Raw genomic sequence first — 24,474 nt, forward strand, 5'->3', positions numbered from 1 at the left:
TGCTGCTCACTCTGGATAACTTCCCTTTCCTGTGCTGTGCCTCAGTTTCCCCATCTGTAAAAGGGGCTAATGCTGCTGGCCCACCTTGGGTAAGCACTTTGAGATGCAACGACCTCTAGAAGGGCGACTCTGGCTGTGAGAAGAAAAACCTCTGGCTGCCAGACCTGGTCCCCTGGTTTTGACGGCGCCTTTCAGTGACATCCCAAAGCCCAGTTGCCATTCTGTGGCTGGTGTCGGCTTTGCAGGCATGGACCGGCCAGCTCAGCCACAGGCTTTTTGCCGTCCCAAAATGGAGCATCCCCTTTGGAAACACGTCCTGCCTTTGACGCTGTCACGTGGGTGGGGAATTCAGCTGAGGCTGGTGGAAGATGTGGAGCCAGAGAGCGCTCCCAGCCGGGGCAGATCGCTGCCTCGCGTGCTGGTTTTCTGCCATGGCCGCTCGGGCTGGGTCTCCGCAGGGGCCTTTCGTCAGGAACTCAGGCAGTTTGGGGGATCCAAACTCATGCTTCAGGGCACAGGGGTCAGGAAGGGATTCTTAGCGCTGTGCCCAGCACCCAGGTGCATTTGGGGGCTTCCCCTCCCCCAATGTATCCAGCATTGGCTGCTATTGGGCAGGTAGGGCAATCGGTCAGTTCCAGTGGTGGGCCTGGCGACCAGTGTCCTGGGGGAGAGGGGGCTAGAAATTGGGGGGCAGGGGATGGGTTGCGGTTCCCACCCAGCTCCCCCTCCAAAAACCCCAAATACAGGGAGGGGGAACAAAGGGCTGGCTGCGCATCCTGCATGGGCAGCCCCACGCCCCATAGGGGGAGTCCGTGTCTGGGCTTCACAGGAGCAGGGGAACCGCCCCCAGGGCAACTCAGTGGGGCAGGTCCCTCACTCCCACAGGGTCTCGCCTCTTCGCGCCGGTGTGTGAGCAATGGGGCAGGAGGGGTCTGAGCGTTTCTAGTGCCCTGTCCTGGAGCCCAAAGGGCCAGATCGAGCCCCCGGCCAGCAGAAGGACGGATCCCCCAGATCCCAACTCTGTTCTGTCCTGGGTCTGATAACACGATCGTCACCGCTGGGGTGGGATGGATGGAGAGAGGGAAGGACCGGGGGATGGTGGGAGGAACAGGTGGGGGGGGATGGATGGAAGGACAGAGGGAGTGAGGGATGACTGGACGGAGGGAGGGACAGACAGAGGAATGCAGAGAGGGAGGGACGGAGGGAGTGTTGGATGAAGGACGGCTGCCCCAGCATGGAGGCTGTCTGTCCCTGGTGCCGGCCAGGCCCCAGCTGCGTGTCACTAACCGGGCCTTGGCCTCTTTCGTCCCTAGCCCTGGCCGGGAGCCCGCTGGCCCAGCAGGGCTGTGCTGAGGGCCCGACGTTCTGGTGCCGGAGCCTGGCGACGGCCGTGCGGTGCGGTGCGGTGCAGATCTGTGCCCAGGCCGGCTGGGACCAGGCTGCTAAGGCAGGTACCGTCCGTGCCCCGCAGCCTGCTGCGGTGGGGCTGGGTGAGATGTGGGGGGGCCATTCCCTGCCAGCCGGGGGCTGCGGCCAGGCAGAAGCATGTGCTGTCAGAGCCGCAGGTCCTGGGTTCGGGGCCAGCGGGGAGCCTGGCTAGGGGCAGCCAGCATGTCCCCGAGCCCCGGGGGGCTTGGCCCCAGCCCTGTCCAGGGAGCCCTTGGGAGGCCGGCAGGGAGAGGGTTGGGTGGGGCCAGAACCAGGGTCCCAGGAAGGGGGGTGGCCACAGCTGGCCCTTGGCCTGGCGGGGGCTGCAGCTGAGCGGCCCTGGGGCCCCCACAGGAGCCATGGCTGGGGAGTGGGTGGGAGCCGTGAGGCAGGATCTGGGGGGGCTGGTGGCTCAGCCATGAGGCGGGGCGCTGGGGGGTGCCCTAGGCGCGCTGGCCCAGGGCCATGCCCTGCTGATGGGTGTGCGGGGAGAAGGAGGAGCAGCTGGGGCCCCACAGAGGGGCCCTGACCCCAGCCCCCCCCCACTCAGCCCCTGACGTGGTCTCTCCCCCCCAGGAGGACATGTGCGCGGACTGTGGGCAAATCGTCACCATCCTGACCCGCATGGCCAAGGATTCAGCCTTCAAGGTACTGTGGGGAGCCAGGGCTCCTTTCTGCTAGACCTGGGGGGCGGGCGCTGGCTCTGCCCCACTCACACCCCTTCTCCCCACAGGATAGCATCCAGAAGTACCTGACCCACGAGTGCACCCTGCTGCCCCTGCACACCCTGGTGCCACACTGCCAGAAGGTGGTGGACACGTACTTCACCCTCTTCATCGCCTGCCTGGAGGGGCAGATCGTAAGTGGGACCCGCCTGGCTCCTTCCCCAGGGGGTGGGGGATCCCTATCACTGCCTGACTTTCAGCGTCCAGCCAATCAGATAACAGGGGGCCCTGCTGCCCTCGCACGATGGCACCATGCCAAGAAATAAAGCCACCCCCAAGGGCTAGCAGCCCAAAGGAGCACCAGCCACACTGCTGGGACATGGGCTGGTGGGAAAACTGAGGCACAGAGGAGGGGACTTACCCGGGGTCCCAGTGAGTCAGGGACAGAGACAGGGACTAGAACCCAGGAGTCCCAGCCCTGCCTGCTCTACCCCACTAGACCCTGCTCCCCAGCCAAGGCCAGTCCTGCTGCCCTGTCCCTTGCTGGACCCACCAGGCACCCGAGCCTGCCCTGGGCTCGCTGGCAGACGCTGTGCCAAGGGGATGGTGACCCAACCCACTGAGCCCCAGTCTTGCTCTGCCGGTGCCCGTGGGCACAAGGGCTGGGCAGTGCTGGCTGGTCACCCCGCCTCACGATGGGCTGGCTGGGGTCACTCTGTTGTGCAGGGGTCTCTCCTCCTGCTAGTCCGGCCTGGCAGACAGGAGAGCAGAACTGGGGCAGATCGGAGCAGAATGGGCCCACAGCTGAACTGGGCAGTTCCAGCAGGGGGCGCAGGCAGTGACACCCGACTGCCAAGGGGTTCCCAGTCCCCTGCACCACTGGGATCCGCCCCTCCAGAGGAATTCCCAGCCCCAGGGGTCAGGGCAGTGTCAGAACTCAGGGGGCTCTGCTCCCGTCCTGGGGCCCCTGGGCATTGCTCCCAATTGTGTCACTCGCGGATCCCAGGGCACAAAACCACATCCCCCCTCCGCTCCCCCCGTGTCACTGACCACTGCTCTGCCCCTCAGAAACCCGCCTCCATCTGTGGCAGGCTGGGCCTGTGCCCCACGGACCCGTCGCAGGACCAGATCCAGCACAAGTGTGTTCTCCAGCTGCTGCAGGGTCTCCGCCTGGACCTTCCCGATGGTCAGACCCAGGTACAGGCACCTCCACCCCCTCTGGGCCCAATCCTGACGCCATGTGGGGTCCCTCTACCTACTTCAGCAGGGCTGATGTGCTGAATTCTGGGGGCAGCTCCCCCATACAGAGGGCCAGCACCAGGCCTAGGTGCCCATACGTCCCCCCGTGCCCTGGGTGCCCCATGACACCACACAGCCTGATACCAAGCCTGTCCCTGCACCATGGAATTGGGATCCTGGATCCCAGCTTCACTGACAACCCCTGATGACTGACAAGGAAACCCCCCTGGAGCAGTCTGGCTGCCTGAGTCTGCTGAGAGCCTGAGCCCATCACTCTGAGGGGCAGCAGGGAAGCTACATAGCCTTCAGCTCATAGAGCTGGGTCCTTTAGCTCAATCAGAGGCTCAGGTTCAATGCCTGCCCTGGAGCATGTGACGGGGGGCCCGGGGAGCCACACTGAAGTTATTCAATTAGGGTGAAGTGCAAAGAATGGGGCAGACGATCCCCAAAGCTGGGGGATATTCCAATACTTAGATTTACCAGCCAGCCCAAAACAGCTTCTGTTATACCTCACCGGTTACCCAGCAGCCAGCAACACAGTTCTGTAAAACAACCCAGCCTCAGGCCTCCGCCCAGACACCCAAGTCAAATACGATGGGATTACTGAAAATCTTATTCATCATATAAGAAAGTTCTACCAATCCCAAAGGATCGGACACATCACCTCCCAGGTTAATGAGTATTCCAGATCTTACCCAAATACACGCTACAGCCCATTCTTATTAACTAAACTAAACTTTATTTCAAAAGAAAAGAGATGATTGGTTAAAAGATCAATATACAGACAGAGATGAGAACGGTTCTGAGATCAGATTCATAGCAGAGATGGGGAGCTTTGGAGTTCTCTGAATTAGTCCAGAGGTTACAGTCCAATGTCCTTATTCAGGGTGATCCAGGCGGGACTGGAGAGCTCAGTCTTATGACTTAAGCTTACCCGGCATGAAGCATCCAGCAGATCTGAGATCAAAAGGATCTGGACCCAAGGGGGTTTTATACAGTTCCTGGCCTTCTCTTGACAGCTCGGAGTCCTTAGGTGAACAATAGACAATCTTGGAGACTTGGAAGTAGACCTATTTCCTAAGCATCACCGGTAATTAGCTACACTGATTAACATAAGGCAATTTATCCATTAGGCAGTTTATCACAAACTTTAAAGAGACATCTAGACAATGACATTATTTCACCCAAGATTCATCTAAATCTTAATATTCCCTTTTGATCTCTGAATCAATAGCTATAATGACAGACAGGAACTGTCTGTTTACATGGCTAACATTTAACAAGATATGAGTACACACATACAATTAGTATCACCTCTAATTCGCTAACAATACAGGGTTGCATTTCAAAGTTCTGGCCTATCTAACATGGAATGGCCCTAATTACCATTCGCATACTTTTCAAACATGTCTCTAAAGGTTGAATTTGGGTCATTTATCCTGCAGGATGCTTAACCCTTTCTGGCCATGCGTTACACCCCCAGCGTGAGATTGGTGTAGACGGGAGTATTTGAAGCTCCTGGATACACCTTAAGGACCTCCCAATATTGATATGAGCTGTGTTTATATTGAATCCTTTGTAAGGCCAAATTAGTGATGCATCCTTTGGCTCAAGTTGACAACTTAGTCCATACTCTGTCAAACACTCTAGTGATTTCAGGATTGAGCCTATGTGTTAATTTAACATAGACATCAATGTTTTTCAGAGAGCACTTATTTTGACATTTAGCCATGAAGGTGGTGAGATGTTGTACCTCAGTTTCCCTTTTTGCACAGCAGTCCAAGCTTGTGTGACAATGCGGTTCTGGCGGAACCCAACTGAGAGTGCCAACTCAGGACAAATTGCTCAAATAGGGCAGTTACAACCCAAGGCTGGGGTTTTTCCACCTCTAAGGCAAACCAAACCAGCCAGACTAAGACTTCGGTCTCCCCCACTGGCTAACCGCAAGTCTCACAAGCAATCTCCTTAGACACTCCAGTTTCCCAGTATTACCACCAGTGCCACACGTTATGAGGACAAATAGTTATAAAAACCAATACCCCGTAAAAGAAAAAGGTTCTCCTGATCCCAAAGGACCAAGCCCCAGATCCAGGTCAATGTACAAGTCAGACCTTACCCACAAATCACGCTATTGCCAATCCTTTAGAATCTAAAATCTAAAGGTTTATTCATAAAAGGAAAAAGATAGAGATGAGAGTTAGAATTGGTTAAATGGAATCAATTACATACAGTAATGGCAAAGTTCTTGGTTCAGGCTTGCAGCAGCGATGGAATAAACTGCAGGTTCAAATCAAGTCTCTGGAATACATCCCCAGCTGGGATGGGTCCTCAGTCCTTTGTTCACAGCTTCAGCTTGTAGCAAAGTTCCTCCAGAGGTAAGAAGCAGGATTGAAGACAAGATGGAGATCAGGCACCAGCCTTATATAGTCTTTTCCAGGTGTAAGAACACCTCTTTGTTCTTAAATTACAGCAACATGGAGTCTGGAGTCACATGGGCCAGTCCCTGCATACTTTGCTGAGGTACAAGGCGTATCTGCCTTCTCTCAATGGGTCCATTGTATAGCTGATGGTCCTTAATGGGCCATCAAGCAGGCTAGGCAGAGCTAATCTCAGCTTGTCTGGGATGTCACCCAGAAGCATAGCATAAGTTTGCCATACAGACAGTATAGAGCCAATATTCATAACTTCGACTACAAAACTGATACACACATATAGACAGCATAATCATAACCAGTAAACCATAACCTTGTCCTAGACACCCCATTTGACCCCCTTTATACAAGATTTGGGTGCCACTACAGGACTTTGGTTGCAACAATGATCTATATGGTCCCAGTTTATGTCAATAACGTCACACCCCCAACGCAAAATTGATGCAGGAAGGGATGACACAAACATCACTGACTGCATCCCAAGAGCTCCCCATCCTGGGTTCTGTCCCACTACAGCTAGTATTGGGTTAGAAGCCATACCCGTGCATAACAGAAATGGTTTATCAAAATCATGTTCAACCACATGATTGAACCTCTTTACAAACTCAAGGTAACACTTAGTTAGAACAATAGTGAATTGGATCTGCTCTGGCAGCATGGTTCCTGTATGTGTCATGTGATCTTGCCAAGAGCTAAAGAAAACTGCTACTTTATCCATACAAGCTCGGGCCAATGTTTGGAACCCAATTAACATCGAATAAATGCAGATATTAATGTTCTTCATAGTCCAGGAATCTTGGCATTTAGCCATGAAAGCAATATGGTAGTGTGCCTCAGTCTTCCTTTTCATACAGCACATTAGGTCTGGACTGTCCTTTCCCCTGTGAAAAGTTCCCATATTGTTTATATGCATTGCCTGTGAAACCCCAGTGTAACAAGGCCTTTTAACATAACGTGTGTTTTCATGTATTCCTTTTAACATGTTCAAGGAATTCTCCAAAAGATTAGGCACATTGTATATTTTTACAGTTTGTGGCAATAGCAACACATTAATTACAAAATCTAGCAATAACAACAAGTTCATTGCAAGTGTCCATCTACAGTCATGTTTGTCATGCCACCCCTTTGGCTCAATACCATTGGAGTTTGGGCATTTTAGGGTTAACCTGCGGCTTCCCTTTGCAAAATTCAGTTTTCTCTTTCCTCCTTGTCCTGCAGGATCAAACCCTGATTTCTCTTGCTTAACAGAATTCACTGGCTGATGGGGTGGGCCCTCTTTGCTAACAGCTATTAGCAAGTCCTTCCTTTCCCAGCCAGGCAAGTAATTTGCACTACCCCAGACCAGAGCCAGTCCACCAGTTTTCATATTCGTAACTGCTATCATCTCCAAGGCTGGACTCTGTCTTAAAGAGATACCACACAAATCCAAAGAGTCTGCGGGTGAGAGTTTGCTTCCTCTCCCCCGCATCCTCAAGCATTTAGCCATAAAACTGCTCTGCTCTGACACATCAGTAACCAAATCTGTCCTCAAACCCTGAAGCACAAACTGCTCATTTAAAGAATCAGAAAGGAGACATTCCTGTTCCAACACCATTGCCTCCCCAACAAGTTGGCCCCACACAGCCACTTGGTTATAGGGATGCCTCAATTCCTTAACAACTTTTACTTCCTCTGAGACCTTCTCAAAGCTACCCACACTGGATCTTTTACAAGGAAAGTTAGTGGATCCCTTCACAACAGACAATTTTTGGCTGCTAGGAACTGAAACTTCCTTGATTAAATCACTCTCACACCCTTCAATTGCAGGGAACTGCTTGCACCGAGTACCATGAGGATTCCTTTCTCCAGGAGCTTTTCTAAGCAGCAATTCACCCCTCACAGAAATTCTGCCCTTACCCTCTTCACCTAGGGCTTGCTCTAAAGGCACACTTTCCTGAGCAACAACAGACTCTGTCTGGGTCTTACTTACCTTCAGGATCACCTTTGGCCCATCAGGCAGATCTCTACACAATCCCCTTTCAGGCGAACCCATAGACTTCCTAGATAAAAGGTTAGAAATATTTCCCTTCTCTTTGCCACACACAAGCTTAGGAATTTTTTCCTTTTTGCTACAAGTTGTTAAACTGTCGGTAGGTAACACAACCAAATTACCTTTCTGCTCTCCTTGTGCCCTGGCTAGGGTATCACCCTGATCAGACAGAGTTGTTACACCCTTCTCCAACCACACATGAGCAACAGGCAAAATACAAGCACCAGAATTGTCTGGTCTCTGGGATTTTGCTAAGACACTAACTGGATGCAACCTAGTTACGGTGCCATTCTCCCCAGCAGATGCAAACTTAGGACCATTCCCTTCCTGGGCTTTAGTTGAATCCAGAACCAACTCTGAGACAACTAAATTACTCTCAACCATCACCGGCCGAAAGGCACCTTCTGTCTGCTCCACAGACAAAAAAGAGTTGGAGACGCATTTTCCTTTACTAGACATACTGTTTGGGATTTCATTTCCCTTGTCCCAGCACCCCGGGCTGTTCACAGACAACTGCTTGGAGACTGGGGTAGCTTCCTCCATAGGCAAGTCAATACCCCTGACAGACACAGGCACATTTCCTTCACTGTCACTATTCTTCGTACAGGAAACAGATAAGGTATAGGGACACTCATCTTCCACTCTCCTTGCCTTCCCAAACTGCTGACTAGATAAAGCCATCAGCTCACAAGACTGCCTAGGCTCATCCAAAATCTCCTGGTTCTCCTCTCCCTTCGCTTGATCTAATTCCAGATTTACTTCTGAGACATTAGATAGACATTCAGAAACTTCATTCACAGCCGAACAGCTACTTTCCAAAGACAAACTTTTGGAGAAACCCTCCATAGGCACAACCTTAGGATCAATCCTCTCTTGTGCCTGGTTTGTATTAACTTGACTGACCATAGCTTTAATATCATTTCCAATCATAATATCCTTAGGGATTATGTCTTTTACTCCCACAACCATGGTGCCCTCCAATCCCTTCCATTTCAGGTGGATTTTAGCCAAAGGCACCCTGACAAAATACTTAGATAAGGCTACAACAGTTACATCTTCACCTGGCAAATAATCTTCCTTCCTGACAAGACTTGCTTTAACCAGAGTAATATCTGCTGCGGTGTCCCTCCATGCCATACACCTCACTCCATTCACTTCTGCACTGCTAATAAACTCTGCATTATTTCCCCCATATTTAGCTTTAATGTGAGTTTTAAGGTCAAATCCTTCAGAGACAACAGAAACAGCATTTGCACACAGGGCACCAATGCTGGGCTCTGTGTGGCTTGCCTGTGAGTTTACAACAACAGGGTTAGCATTGGCCGTGGCATTTGGGGTTGCTGGTTTTGGGCTGCCCTTCAGTGTCGGGCAGTCTGGTCTCATGTGGCCCAGCATACCACAGCGATAGCATGTAACCTGCTGGGGATGTGAGTTCCTACCCTCCGGGCCCCCTTGAACTCCTTTAGAAGAGTCAGGTTTATTTTTAAATCCTTCCCTCCTCTTGAACTGGGGAGAATGGTGATCAGTTTTCCCCGGGGTTTTACACCCTTCTCGAGCCCTGTTTTGGGTATGGGCATCCGCAATCTCTGCCGCCCGTAGGACTGACTCAGGGTCCCTGTCACACACAGCTGCTCTCACATTGTCAGGCACAATGTCTAAGAACTGTTCCAAAGTTATTAAATCCAGCAGTTTTTCAAAACTCCCATGAACCTTGGCTCCCATAACCCACTTTTTAACAAAACCCATCAACTTATGAGCACATTCTACAAAAGTACAATCCTTAGGCATTTTAAACTCTCTAAACTTAACTCTGTAAGATTCAGGAGTAACCTTGAATCGCCTTAACACAGAATCCTTAAACCGCTCATAATTTAATGCTTCTTGTTCCCCCAAGTCATTAAACACCTCCCTGGCTTTTCCAGTCAGTCTGGTTAGCAGGACAGGCATTCGCTGACCCTCAGGGATCTGGTACAGATTGCAGAGGCGTTCAAAGGTAGACAAAAACTCCTCTATATCCTCAGTATCATTGTAAATGGGACACATCCTTTCCCAGTTTTTCTCATGGTGGGGGGGAAGTGGAGTACCAGGTGGGGATGACTTTCTCCGCTCTTCCATTACTTGGAGCTGAAGTCTGGCCGTCTCCTGTTCCATCCTGTGAGTCTCCTGCTCAGCAGCGAGCAGCTCTAGACGTCCCTTACGAGCTCTCTCTTCTCTCTCAGCAGCCTCTTTCTCTCTCTCTCTTTCTAACTCTGCTATTTTTTGCTTCTCCAGCAATCGAAGATCTGCTAGCTTCTGTTCATGCTCAAATTGCAGTTTACTTGTCACCCTTTGCATCCTAATTTTTTCTGCATCTTCTGCAGCCTCAGGTAAGGGCTGTGCTCTTGCCCCCTGATCACTGGCTATTAGCAGATTTCTCAATTCTTCCTTTGTAGCTTTCTTTCTAAAGCTTATCCTCTTTTCTGAACACAAATTTTCCAGGGCTTTTTTCCCAAGTCCCTCATATGCTCTTTGCTCAGCCATTGCAGCAGCTCTTTAACCAACAAAACTCTCAATCCCAAAATTCAAATTTGGATAGCGTGGGGTTCTGACCCAAAGCTTAATTGACCTGGTTCTGTGGATCCAAGCACGACTACGCCACTGTGACAATGCGGTTCTGGCGGAACCCAACTGAGAGTGCCAACTCAGGACAAATTGCTCAAATAGGGCAGTTACAACCCAAGGCTGGGGTTTTTCCACCTCTAAGGCAAACCAAACCAGCCAGACTAAGACTTCGGTCTCCCCCACTGGCTAACCGCAAGTCTCACAAGCAATCTCCTTAGACACTCCAGTTTCCCAGTATTACCACCAGTGCCACACGTTATGAGGACAAATAGTTATAAAAACCAATACCCCGTAAAAGAAAAAGGTTCTCCTGATCCCAAAGGACCAAGCCCCAGATCCAGGTCAATGTACAAGTCAGACCTTACCCACAAATCACGCTATTGCCAATCCTTTAGAATCTAAAATCTAAAGGTTTATTCATAAAAGGAAAAAGATAGAGATGAGAGTTAGAATTGGTTAAATGGAATCAATTACATACAGTAATGGCAAAGTTCTTGGTTCAGGCTTGCAGCAGCGATGGAATAAACTGCAGGTTCAAATCAAGTCTCTGGAATACATCCCCAGCTGGGATGGGTCCTCAGTCCTTTGTTCACAGCTTCAGCTTGTAGCAAAGTTCCTCCAGAGGTAAGAAGCAGGATTGAAGACAAGATGGAGATCAGGCACCAGCCTTATATAGTCTTTTCCAGGTGTAAGAACACCTCTTTGTTCTTAAATTACAGCAACATGGAGTCTGGAGTCACATGGGCCAGTCCCTGCATACTTTGCTGAGGTACAAGGCGTATCTGCCTTCTCTCAATGGGTCCATTGTATAGCTGATGGTCCTTAATGGGCCATCAAGCAGGCTAGGCAGAGCTAATCTCAGCTTGTCTGGGATGTCACCCAGAAGCATAGCATAAGTTTGCCATACAGACAGTATAGAGCCAATATTCATAACTTCGACTACAAAACTGATACACACATATAGACAGCATAATCATAACCAGTAAACCATAACCTTGTCCTAGACACCCCATTTGACCCCCTTTATACAAGATTTGGGTGCCACTACAGGACTTTGGTTGCAACAATGATCTATATGGTCCCAGTTTATGTCAATAACGTCACAGCTTGTAATGGTTTTTCTGCTGTGGAAAGTTTTAAGATTGTGTATAGGCATTAGCTGTGAAACCTCAACATTATTAGGCTTTCTAATACAAAGTGTGTTCTTATTGACCCAAACAGCATAATCATAAGGGTTTTTACTACACAGTATGTTTTCATGTACCGCTCTTAACATGTTTGAGGATTTTCCCCATAAGTCATACACTTTAGACATTTTTACAGTTTTTGGCATCAGCCATGAGAACTAGTTACAAGAATTCACATTAGCATTAATATTAACATCAAATCTGTCACAAGTGCACAATCACAATCATGAAAAGTTTCAGAGTAGCAGCCGTGTTAGTCTGTATCCGCAAAAAGAAGAACAGGAGGACTTGTGGCACCTTAGAGACTAACAAATTTATTAGAGCATAAGCTTTTGTGGACTACAGCCCACTTCTTCGGATGCATATAGAATGGAACATATATTGAGGAGATATATATACACACATACAGAGAGCATAAACAGGTGGGAGTTGTCTTACCACCTCTGAGAGGCCAATTAATTAAGAGAAAACAAACTTTTGAAGTGATAATCAAGCTAGCTCAGTACAGACAGTTAGATAACAAGTGTGAGAATACTTACAAGGGGAGATAGATTCAATGTTTGTAATGGCTCAGCCATTCCCAGTCCTTATTTAAACCGGAGTTGATTGTGTCTAGTTTGCATATCAATTCTAGCTCAGCAGTTTCTCATTGGAGTCTGTTTTTGAAGTTTTTCTGTTGTAATATAGCCACCCGCAGGTCTGTCACTGAATGACCAGACAGGTTAAAGTGTTCTCCCACTGGTTTTTGAGTATTTTGATTCCTGATGTCAGATTTGTGTCCATTAATTCTTTTGCGTAGAGACTGTCCGGTTTGGCCAATGTACATGGCAGAGGGGCATTGCTGGCACATGATGGCATATATCACATTGGTAGATGTGCAGCCCCATCAGGGGCTCGTTCACCTGCACATCTACCAATGTGATATATGCCATCATGTGCCAGCAATGCCCCTCTGCCATGTACATTGGCCAAACCGGACAGTCTCTACGCAAAAGAATTAATGGACACAAATCTGACATCAGGAATCAAAATACTCAAAAACCAGTGGGAGAACACTTTAACCTGTCTGGTCATTCAGTGGCAGACCTGCGGGTGGCTATATTACAACAGAAAAACTTCAAAAACAGACTCCAACGAGAAACTGCTGAGCTAGAATTGATATGCAAACTAGACACAATCAACTCCGGTTTAAATAAGGACTGGGAATGGCTGAGCCATTACAAACATTGAATCTATCTCCCCTTGTAAGTATTCTCACACTTGTTATCTAACTGTCTGTACTGAGCTAGCTTGATTATCACTTCAAAAGTTTGTTTTCTCTTAATTAATTGGCCTCTCAGAGGTGGTAAGACAACTCCCACCTGTTTATGCTCTCTGTATGTGTGTATATATATCTCCTCAATATATGTTCCATTCTATATGCATCCGAAGAAGTGGGCTGTAGTCCACGAAAGCTTATGCTCTAATAAATTTGTTAGTCTCTAAGGTGCCACAAGTCCTCCTGTTCTTCTTTTAATCACAATCATGTTTGTCATGCCAAACCTTTTGTTTAGCTACATCATTCTTTAGGTCAGCTTGTTCAATATCCCTTTTGAACCTTGGTAGAGTTCCCTTTACCTCAGGGTTTTCTTAACATAGACTTTTAGTTTAACCACATCCTTGGGGCTTCGGTATTTTAGAGATGAGTGAGGCAAGTCTGTTAGGGCGTTTGCCTTTCAAGGGGCAACTTGCCTTCCTTCTTTTCCCTTTGTAGAGGGTTGAAATTTGAGCTTTCTGGTACACCATAATCTATGGGCTCACCAGCTATGTGCTTATTGCCAGCCACTATGGGCAACTTTGTTCCTCCCTTGTGAGCTAGGGCATTTGCATGGACAACATGCCTCAAAGAGAGACAACCATTTTCTATCCTCATGTCCGAACTACAGTTCTCCTGCTTTCCAGCTACCAATTTCTGCATCCACAAGGCATCAGATGCATCAGAGCTTACTAAGAAATCACCTGACATATCCAAAAGTGTCTATGGGACTATTTACAAGGCTGCTCTGCTGTGTAACGCCAGGAATCCAGCCTTCCTTTTGAACCTGAGACACAAACTGTTCACTTCCAATTTCAATTCATGAAGCCTCCTTTAAGCTAGCTCCACTGGATTTTTCGAAAGCAAAGTCAGTGGATTCATTTTCGTTTGAACAACAAGGAGTCTGGTGGCACCTTAAAGACTAACAGATTTATTTGGGCATAAGCTTTCGTGGGTAAAAACCTCACTTCTTCAGATGCATAGAGTGAAAGGTACAGATGCAGGCATTATATACTGACACATGGAGACCAGGGAGTTACTTGGCAAGTGGAGAACCAGTGTTGACAGGGACAATTCGATCAGGGTGGATGTAGTCCACTCCCAATAATAGATGAGGAGGTGTCAATTCCAGGAGAGGAAAAGCTGCTTCTGTAATGAGCCAGCCACTCCCAGTCCCTATTCAAGCCCAGATTAATGGTGTTAAATTTGCAAATGAATTTTAGTTCTGCTGTTTCTCTTTGAAGTCTGTTTCTGAAGTTTTTTTGTTCAGTGATAGTGACTTTTAAATCGGTAATAGAATGACCAGGGAGATTGAAGTGTTCACTTACTGGTTTATGTATGTTACCATTCCTGATGTCCGATTTGTGTCCATTTATTCTTTCGCGGAGGAACTGTCTGGTTTGTCCAATGTACATGGTAGAGGGGCATTGCTGGCAAATGATGGCATATATAACATTAGTAGATGTGCAGGTGAATGAGCCCTTGATGGTGTGGCTGATGTGGTTGGGTCCTCTGATGGTGTCGCCAGAGTAGATATGCGAACAGAGTAGGCAACGAGGTTTGCTACAGGGATAGGTTCCTGGGTTGGTGTTTCTGTGGTGTGGTGTGTAGTTGCTGGTGAGTATTTGCTTCAGGTTGGGGGGTTGTCTGTAAGCGAGGACTGGCCTGCCTCCCAAGGTCTGTGAGAGTGAGGGATCCTTTTCCAGGATAGGTTGTAGATCGTGGATAATGCGCTGGAGAGGTTTTAGCTGGGGGCTGTATGTGATGGCCAGTGGTGCCTTGGGAGGCAGGCCAGTCCCATCCATGGAGCTTGCTACAAGATCCACCCAGCCCACATCCCCACAGGGGCCACCCCTTGGGCTGCCACACCCCAGGCAGGTCCGCAGTGGTAGTGGGGATCAAACGGGGGCTGCCTAGATCCAGAACAGTGAGCATTGTGTTATGTGTAAGGCAGCCAAGGTCCCGTCCCCCAAGGCCACATGTGGCTGGAGACCGGCTGGCTTGAAGGGCTCCCTGGCTTGGCTGTGGGAGTGAAGCTCAAGGGTTCAGGTGGGGCTCAGGTGCCAGGGGCCAGACGCCAGCCCCACTCTCTGGCTGGCTGCCTGGCACTGCCAGGCCAGCCCCCAGCTGCTGGAGCTGACCCCGTTCTCTTTTCCCAAGGGAGGCCACAGCAAGGACCTGCCGTTCCCGCTCCCGCTGTGCTGGATGTGCCGCTCCTTCGTCGGCCGGATAGAGTCCACCATCCCCAAGGTGCTGCACCCACCATCCTCCCCCCTCCCCGGGGCATCGCGGGAGAGACCCCAGAGCTGGCCACCAGCTCCAGCCCCGCCCAGGCTGGCAGCAAATGGGAGGCTATGAAATGAGATAGGCAGGTCTCAGCCCGGCCGGCGCTGGTTGGTACAGGTGCTGGCAGCCCGCAGCTCCCGGGGCAGGGCGTGGGGAACGCTCGCTCTGCCACGTGGGAAATGCTTGAGGAAACAAAAGTGTGTTTTAGCTCTGAACAAATGACTCGGGGAGCAGCCCGGCTCGTTCCATGGCTCCCATGGGTCCCCCCGCCACTCTGACGCAGCTCCGGGAGAGCTGGACCCTCCCCGTGCTGGGCATGAGGTGCCATCGGTCACCTTCAGGGGTGGGGCTGCACACCTGGGCCCCAGGGCAGGAGGGGGCTGGCAGAACCGAGAGCGACTGGAATTCGGAGCCTGGCTTGGCTGGCTGAGCCGAGGAGGAGCAGCAGGGGCTGGCAATGGGCAATGCCCCGGGGACAATAACCCCAGGTGCCCTTGAACTGGAGAGGAGGGAGCGGGAATCAGGACCTGCGGGAAATGCTCACAGTTCAGCCTTTGTTTTGCTCCCAAGTTGGGACAAAAAATCAGTGTTTTTATGGGACAAAAAGCTCCAAACATGTTTCATTGGAGTCGGTTCAACATTGACACCAAACTGCACCTTCCCAGGGTGCCACAGTGCCTCATGTCCCCTGCCCACGCTCTCCCCTAGGGGCCGGACTCACTAGCCAAACTACATCTCCCATGATGCACCACATGGCTTGGTTAGAGGGCACACCATGGTGCATCATGGGAGATATAGTCCAAGTAGGGGAGAACAACAACACTCCTGAGGTACCACAGGCAGATGCACAGGCATAGCTGGAGACACACCAGGCTGCTAAGCCAACTCTCCCCTGCCTGTTCCCCCAGGCTGGCTTCTGCTCCTAGCCCAGCCGATCCCTCTCCTCCACCCCAGGGCAGCCTCTGCTTTAAGTCTCACCCCCCCGAGAGCTGACTCAAAACCAAACCCTTGGTTGGAGTTTTTCGGGTGGAAAATTTCAATTGTTTGCAGAAACTGCATTTTTGGTTGGAAACTAATTTCAGTGGAGAATTCTCAGTCAGCTCGAAGGAGACTTTAGGCCCCCAGACTGTGAGCCTGGAACTGCCAAGGCCCTGTGGCAATTCCTCTGCGGCAGAGGTTCCGCTCCACCCAGAACTGCAATGCCCAGGGTAACTCTGAGCTATCAGCCCTAGTGCCCTGCTTACGGTTCAGCTCAGCTGTTTACATGGTGCCAGGCATCTGTGCTCGGGGCCTCTGGCACCACTGCAGAGAAACTCCTGTGCAACCTAAATTGCCTCCTGCAGTGGCAGCTGCAGCTGGCATCTGCGCCCAGTGGGCACAGAGCAGGGCAGTGGGGCTGACCCACCCCAAGCGTGACATGGGTAGTCAAATAATGCCTCTTCCATCCAAAAAGAAATGGAATTTTCCAGATTTTTTTTTAATGAAAAACAACCATTTTCAGTAAAAAAAAATGGATAAAAATCTTTGGGTTTTGGTCAAAGTTCTTCGGCTTTTAAAAACAGAAACATTTGATCTAGCCCTTGAAATCTGATCTCAAAATCATTTTAACTTTTTTTTTTTTTTTTTTAAATCGGGGAGTTTTTCCATCCACAACATGAAAAAAATGGCAGAAAAACCTGGGGAAAAACCTGGAATTTTCCAAAATGTCCAGCAAAAAATAAGGGGTCTACGTAGGGCCTTGCTGCAGCCACTCCTGCAACGGGAGCTGGCTGGGCGGAAGGGGGGACCTGCCCACCCGCTAGGGGGGCCAGGGGTGAGAGAGCCCGGGGGGGCACTGACTCAGGCTGTCTGCCCTTCCCCAAGGGGGCCATCGCCAAGTCCATGTCACAGCTCTGCCGTCTCCTGCCGGGCACCATCGGTGGCATGTGCCAGTGCCTGATGGAGAAATACACCACCACCGTGCTGGACCTGATCCTAGACAAGCTGGGCCCGCGGCTGATCTGCGGGATGCTCCTCATGTGCGCCACGGGGGAGAACTGCGGCCCGGGTGAGTCCTGGCCCTGGCCCCACTCTGCTGCTCCTGGGCTTGGGGGCTGGAGCGTCTACATTGCATTTTAACCCTAGGTTAAGGATTTTCTGACCCGTGCTTGAACCTGAGGCTCTGGTGTCCACACTGCAGTGTGCAGACCCACCAGCTTAACTCGAGCTTGGACCTGCCAGCCCTGCAGGGACCTGGGATCTGGCCCTGGGTTAGCACAACTGCAGTGTAGACGCAAGGGGGGTTAGGCTTGAGCCCAGGTTCAAGCCAGGGGCTTACATTGCAGCATAGACTCGCTAGAGAGCAGGGTGTTTGCCCTTCAACGGCAATTCCCCGGCCCAGTACTAGGCTGTCATGGCTGCAGCCAGAACTGAGGCATTCTAGGGCTCGTAGTGTGGAGCGATGCCGGGAGGTGGAACCTGGGGCACCAAGGCATGTGGGGATGGGGCAAGGCTATAAATAAGCTGCGTTGTAATGCTGTCCTGGCCAGGCTGCCTTGGTCCTGGGCTTTGATGGCCCCTGGGGGTAGGACCACGGCACTGGCTGGAGACGTTCCCTGGGGCTCATGTGTATTTCACGCCCGCCCCCAGCTGCTGCTATGCTGCCTCCAGTCTTTGTGCCTCTCATGTTACTCCCTGTTGCCCCTGCAGAGCCACCCCTGGTGCCGCTCCTTGCCCAGAGCGCCGAGTGCCAGGCCTGCGTTGCTCTCATGGGCCTGGCGAAGTCGACCGTGCAGGCGAACAGCACTGTGGCAGACGTGGAGGCGGCTCTGCTTGGGGCCTGCAGCGGTGCCCACCTGGGCTGGCAGGAGGTGGGTGCCCAGGCCGCTGGCAGTGACACAGGAGTGATGAGGCCAAGGGGCATCAGGTGCCCTCCCCAAATGGCTCCTAGTTCCCAGCTCCTCCCCAGCGTCCCATTCCCATGGATGTGGCTGTCGGTGCCAGGGGATGTGACATGTTGGGTGGGGTTCCTGGCGGCAGAATGGGGCTGGAGGGTCTACACGAGGGGCTCTCTGTGAAGATGGGGTCCATGCTGTGTTCGTGTCTGAGCTCCCTGCCCTTGGGGCCATGCCCCATGGGGTCTCTCTGCAAGAGAGGGACCCTCACAGGTGAAGTCAGCCGTGCCCCTGAGATCTGCAAGGAGTGCCCAGGGGGCAGGAGGGCATCAGTGGGGAGGGGGTTGGGGCTTCATGGACAGACGACCAAGGGGAGACACTAACCCGCCTCCTCCCTCCCCAGTGCAAGAGCTTCATGGAGTGGCACTGGCCCCAGCTGCTGACCTTGCTGCCGAAGGCCTGGGACCCCCAGAGCATGTGCCAGGTAAGAGGAGTCCCCCCCACCCCCAGCCAGGGATCCAGGCCACTTGCCCCAGCCAGGTGGCACCAGGACCTGAAAGGAAAATCCTGGGAGACTCTCTCAGCTACTGTGGCTCCCAGCTGGGCTCCCTCCGTTGCCACTCAGAGGGGAGCTGCCCCCCGGCTGCCCTGTGCCCCCGACCTGCCCCTGAGGCTGACGGGCCTTGTGCTTTCTCTGCCACCCGCACACAGGAACTGGGCGCGTGTGAGGCTGGGACGGGCCCTGCTCCCGGAGCCGAGGGCTGTACGCTGGGACCAGCCTACTGGTGCTCCAGCCTGGAGACTGCCGAGCAGTGCCAGGTGAGTACCATGCTGGGGGGAGGCACACGGGCAAGGGACCAAACAATGCACACTCAGCTTTGCCTCCCCTCACTCCCCTGGGAGGCCCCTTTCCACCCCAGCTCCCCCACTCCAGGTAGGGGGGGGACACAAGACCTGCTCCAGGTCCATGGGGGCCCCTTTCCCAGCATCACTGGGGCCCAGGTTCCTCCTGCCTGGAGCCAGGCTGGGGCCACAGGGGGGCAGGAGCTGGAGGGGATCCCGTCTGGCTCTAACATCTCCTCTCCCCATTCCCTTCCAGGCCGTGCAGCACTGCCAGGCCCACGGCTGGGCATAGCCAGAGACATGCCAGGCTGCTGAGCCAACTCTCCCCTGCCTGCTGCCAGCCCAGCCCCTCCCTCTCCTCCACCCGGGCAGCCTCCGCTTTCAATCTCACCCCCTTGAGAGCAATTTCCTCCCCTCTGCCCCCCCAGCCTTGGCTACCCACTCAGTGCTGCTGGCCCGTGCCTGTGCTCTGCCCCAGGGCGTGTGGCACCAGCGGTAATGCTTGCAGCTCCAGCACTGCGGGGATAGTCCTTGGGCAGGACCACGGCAGCTTAGAGAGATCCCACGTGGCCCCTCCTCGCCGAGGAGATGCCTGCCTTCAGAACTAGTCAGCTGGGGCCAGTGCGAGCGGCCGTGCCGAGATTCTTGCACCGAGCCGGAGCTGTCGTCGCACATCCAAAGCCCCTGGGTGTGCTATAGCTAGAATTGCCAGGCCAGGCCAACCCCACCGGGTCCAAGGCAGCGTTTGGCACGTGTTGCATCTCGCAGGCAGCTGTGGCCTGAAACCCAGCTGCGATCCAGCTCCATGCTGGGACCCTGTTTGCAAGGTGGACTGCACCGTAGACAGGAGGTGGGAGAGGAGAACTGGCTAAGCTCCTGTCCCTCCTGAGTGCTCCTCAGAAAGGGGGAGCTTACACTCCCACTGCCCACTAATGCCAACCCAACTGTGCCCTGCACAGGCCCCCCTGCGAGGGGCGTGGCTGCTGCAGGGAGGACACCCCCCCCCCCCCCCCGAGGGGCTGGGCAGATCCCATCCTGTGCTGGGAGCATGACAGTATTTCACACACTTGCAGGAAGCAAATTCTAACTGCTTTGCTCCTGCACCCCTGGACCAGCAAGGGGCCCGCCTGCGATGCAGCCCCCTCCTCCCCTCCCCTTGCAAAGGGAGCAGCCTTCGAGGGATGTAGCCTCTGCAAAAATTTGGCTCCAAGATTTTGAGCATTGAGTCCATGGGCTGAGGTGGGGGCAGGGGGAATTAAGACACAACACACACTATTCCCTGCCCCAGACTGCTGCCCTGCTGGCCGTGGGGCATTGGGGAGCTGTGGGGCTGACAGTGCTGCCTGCTGTACAAGAGAAGGGTCTCACTGCCGCTGAGTCACAGCGAGAACCACACGCTGGCTTGGCTCCCACATCAGAAGATGTGCTTCTCCCCAGCTGCGAGCTTCGCCGCAGCGATAAAACCACAGCAGCCTCTGCACACCGACGGCACATCTGAAATGCCCCCCGTCTACAATGTTCAGCTGCTTCAGGAAACACCCGCTCCCCCCCGAGGGTCAGCCCCCCTGCTCCCCCTCGCTTGGTGTAGCGGGTGAAGGCTCCGGCTTGCTGTATGGAGAAATGTACCTGACAAATAAAGCTTTGGATACACACGGTGACTGGCCAGGGTGAGATTACAGCCCTTCACATCCCCTCCAGCCCCTTTCCAGTTCCATCTTCACTCTTTACTACCCCAGATTGACTGGGGTTTTTAACATCCTTCCCGTGGCAGTGTTGGCAGCCGGGCCCACTCCAGGCGCCTCCATCCCTCTCTGGCGTTGGCTGCTGCTTCCAGTCGCTCTGTGGGACTGCACGCCCCCAGCCTGCCCTCCCGCAAAGGGTTCCAAAGGTTTCTCTCTGGCACCCTCTTTCCTCACACGACGGCTTCTCAGGGGAGTGACAACAGGCCTCAATGCTGCCCTCTGCTCATGGCACAGCCAAGCTGCCGGGGGGCTGTTCCTCTGATCTCCTGGCTGGGGAAGACGCCCTCCCAACCAATGCCTACAATCTGGCCTCGACATTCTCAAAAGGTGTCTAGCTTTCTGGCTCGTTTTAGTAGCTCTCCAGCTCTTGTGGCTGTTCGTTAGCACCAAGCTCACAGCTCAATTTCAATTCGACCCCCACAAACACTGGGTATTTAATACACCTGTTAGAGGCTCCCTGCACTGGCTGTAGGTTCATGGGCCCAGTTCTCAGTGACTGAGAATAAAAAAGCAGGAAGCAGGTTCATGAAGAAGATTGTCCCATTTTTCACATACCCCCTCCCATGTAGAATTTCCCAGTCAGTCCTGCTGGTTTTCACTGGTGCTGTTACAGCAGCTCTGATGCACACGGTCATAGCAGCAGAGTATAACCCCCCCCCCCCTCCCCCCGAGAACCAGTACGAGGAGCGAGGAGGGATGGTATTGGGGCAGGACAGAGTTCAGTTACCTGGGCATTTCAAGAGGCAGATACGGCACTTTTGAAAATCACCAGGTATCTATCTGCATCCCACACTGTTAAAAATCCAGCCCCAGGAGCCTGAATCCCTTGTAAAGGTAGGATATAGGCTCCTAAATCACCTAGTTTCTGACCGTTTGACCCTAAGGTCCTAGGAGCTCCTTGCTGGTGGAAGATGTGCCAGCATCATTCAACGTGTGAATTTAAACCAGTGCTGCTCTTACTTCACTTTCAGAGGCTCATTGGGATTTAGCTCCAGGCAACTGGGAGCGCACAGGGTGACGGGAAATAAGCCGCTGTGATGCGGCAACACTCAGGGGTTTGCACCTGTTTAACTCTAGCAGCGTAAACAGTGACCGAAGAGCCTCTCTAGACACAGCCTTGCATCAGCTTAGTTCCATTTGTGCCAGTCCACGTGGACAGCCGGGAGCTTAGAGTCAAATCCTGGCTCTTATCGAGTGCTTTTCATTAGAGCACTTTAGAGAGGTCAGTGCCATCAATGCATTTTAAGGATGGGGAAACTGAGGCACAGACAGGCAGTGACTTCCCCAAGGTCACCCTGCAGGCCAGCAGCAGAACTGGGGCTTGAACCCAGGTCTCGAGTCCCAGCTCAATGCTCCATCCACTAGGCTACACTGCCTCACAGTGCCATTTGAAACCAGTGTCAAACCACGCCTCTGATTACACCAGTGCAGGGACAAGAGGAGGATTATAGCACAACAGGGTGTAACTAAGGGTAGGTCTACACTTACCGCCACATCCGGCGGTAAGCAATCTATCTTCTGGGATCGATTTATCGCGTCTTGTCTAGATGCGATAAATCGATCCCGGAAGTGCTCGCCGTCGACGCCGGTACTCCAGCTCGGTGAGAGGAGTACGCGGCATTGACGGGGGAGCCTCCCTGCCCCCTCTGGACCCGCGGTAAGTTCGAACTAAGGTACTTCGAATTCAGCTACATTATTAACGTAGCTGAATTTGTGTACCTTAGTCCGAAGTGGGGGGTTAGTGTGGACCAGGCCCAGGAGGGTGGGGGAATTGCTGGCTTAAACAAAGGAAGGGCAGTTCTAACACTTACTGCCACCAAGCCCCTGGTTGGATGGAACGCTTCCCATCATCCTCTCTGCCCGTCCTACTTCCCAGGCCCTGGGAACCGGCAGCCACACACCCGAAGCAGAGGCTGGGGAAAGCAGCAGGCGTCAGAAGGAGCCTCCTGAGCGAATACGCTCCATTCGTGCACTGAATGGAGCGTCCTCCGCAGGGCTCCTCCATGGCCTGCCTGCAGTGTGCAAAGTCACCAGCATCCAGCAGCAAAAGGGTTACGTGGACTTGTTTTCACACTGACACAAACAGTTCTGTCACTTCCCCGACTTGCTAAAGCCACAGCGACCAGCTCCCGTCTGCTATCTCCCACCATCAGCGGCTGACAAACTTTTCCATCAACAGGCTCGTGGGACCGCTTCAAAGAGACCCCAGTGGCATGATTCCACTCTGACCCCCTCAGATGTGGTGGGCAAACGCTCCTCCCCTTCTGAAGGGCGCTCCCACATCCTGACCAGCACTTTTAAATTTATTTAATTTATTCTCCAGGGGAGGCCAGGGTACAACAGAAGGAGGCCGAGAGCAGTTAGAGGAGCTAGGCCCAGCCTCCAAGAGTACTGGGGTGCCTAAGTCCCATCCATTTCAATAGGAGTTTGGTACCCAAATACCTTGGAGGGTCTGGCCCCTGCTGGCTCCTTAGGAATATAGGAGCTGGGGGAGCTCTCCCGGGTGGGGAAAGGAGGGTTTAGAAGAGGAGGGTCCGTCCCAGATGAGGGGGAGGGCACTCGAACAGAAGCTGGGCTAGGTGGGACAGCCCTGCCAAACTCCAACAGCCAATGGCAGGCTTCTCACCGCTCTGACAGGGTGTGAGATCCCACACCCCTCCTGGCCCCGCCTGAGTGGAGACAGAAGCAGGCGCACTGAACAGATGGGATTTCAGAAGCAATGAGGCCAGGCAAGGGAAATAAAAAACAGGCCTGAACTCCTTTAATGAACATAAGGAAGCAGGACTGGCAAGTAGAAGAGAGGCTGTTCCTGCTCCAAGCCTCGCTAGTCACTGTGCCCAGGGCATGGTCTGCTCCAGCAACCAGCCAGCGGCAGTACAGCTGGAATGGGGACGTCAGTGGGACATGAAATGAAGGGAACAGCCTGGGTTCCCTGAAGAGAGTTTTCCAGACAGACAGCTGTCTGCGACAGGCGGGATCGGCTTCCTCTGCCACGGGCACAGGCCGAGGTTTGCCGGGGCCTGTGTGCAGCCAGAGACCAGCTGAGCAGCAGAAGGGCACCGGGTGATCCATCCCACTGTCCCCTCGGAGGCTGGTGGAGAAGCTGATCGGGCTGAGTCCTGCTGACACGTATTGTGCATTGTGCTAGGCCGGGGATGAGAAGCGCCGTCCAGCTGGGGGGGGGGGGGGGGGGCAGCGTCCCAGTCTCTCCCCCGGTTCCCTGGAGAGGATGGTAGTAAACATCTGTAGCACTCTGCTCTCCTCTCATGCCCCCTGCTGGTTGGTCTCATCCTCATCCCGCCTCTTCCAGATCTGAAAAGAGAAAGGAAACCCATCACTTTGGGGTTCGTTTCCTGCCCTCAGCAGCGCTCAGGAAGGCAGCGTGGCCTAGTGGAGAAGGCACAGGGCTGGCAGTCAGGAGAGCCAGGCTCTGCTTCTAACCAACACGGACGCTGGGCGACCTTGGGCAAGGCACTTCTGTGCCTCAGTTTCCCCTTCTGTAAAATGGGGATACTCCCCCACTTACCCCCCTGTGATTCTTATCTGGCCCCCACCACTATAGTAATCAAGCTCTTCACAATCTAGAGGGTACATATCATCTCACCGCCACGAAGCCAGGCAGTGCCCCTCTGCAGATGGGGAACTGAGAACATCAAATGACTTGCCCAGGGATTTCTCCCTTCAATACATTCATCCCCTTAGGGAAGGGAGAGCTCTATATCCTAGTAGAGAGGACAGGAAGGGAGTTGGTAGAGCATAGGCAGGAGCTAGTGAGGAACAGTCACACATTAAAGAGTCCCATTTAAGCACAATGCATGAAGGCAAGCAGCTGACAAAATGAACAAGTGATTCTAT

General features: G+C 52.7%; 2 protein-coding genes across 3 annotated transcripts in view; one reads left to right on the forward strand and one right to left on the reverse strand.

Moving 5' to 3' along the window:
• Positions 1–1,170: 1,170 nt before the first annotated feature.
• On the forward strand, positions 1,171–20,529 carry LOC101948513 (pulmonary surfactant-associated protein B). Its single transcript, XM_024110468.3, has 10 exons — positions 1,171–1,447; positions 2,005–2,076; positions 2,162–2,287; positions 3,162–3,290; positions 15,036–15,125; positions 17,025–17,208; positions 17,850–18,010; positions 18,438–18,518; positions 18,746–18,853; positions 19,134–20,529. The coding sequence occupies exons 1-10, from the start codon at positions 1,214–1,216 to the stop codon at positions 19,167–19,169; spliced, it is 1,221 nt and encodes a 406-aa protein (XP_023966236.2). The 5' UTR covers positions 1,171–1,213; the 3' UTR covers positions 19,170–20,529.
• A 2,829-nt stretch (positions 20,530–23,358) lies between these two features.
• The window catches only part of USP39 (ubiquitin specific peptidase 39), a 28,638-nt gene continuing 27,522 nt past the window's right edge, over positions 23,359–24,474 (reverse strand). For both annotated transcript variants that reach the window (XM_042859333.2, XM_005279254.4), the window contains one exon: positions 23,359–23,931. In XM_042859333.2, coding sequence (XP_042715267.2) covers positions 23,514–23,931 — 418 coding nt within the window. In that variant the 3' untranslated portion in view covers positions 23,359–23,513. The remainder of the gene's footprint in view (positions 23,932–24,474) is intronic.

Source organism: Chrysemys picta, chromosome 2 (genome assembly GCF_011386835.1).
Source record: "Chrysemys picta bellii isolate R12L10 chromosome 2, ASM1138683v2, whole genome shotgun sequence".
NCBI classification, from domain to species: Eukaryota; Metazoa; Chordata; order Testudines; family Emydidae; genus Chrysemys; species Chrysemys picta.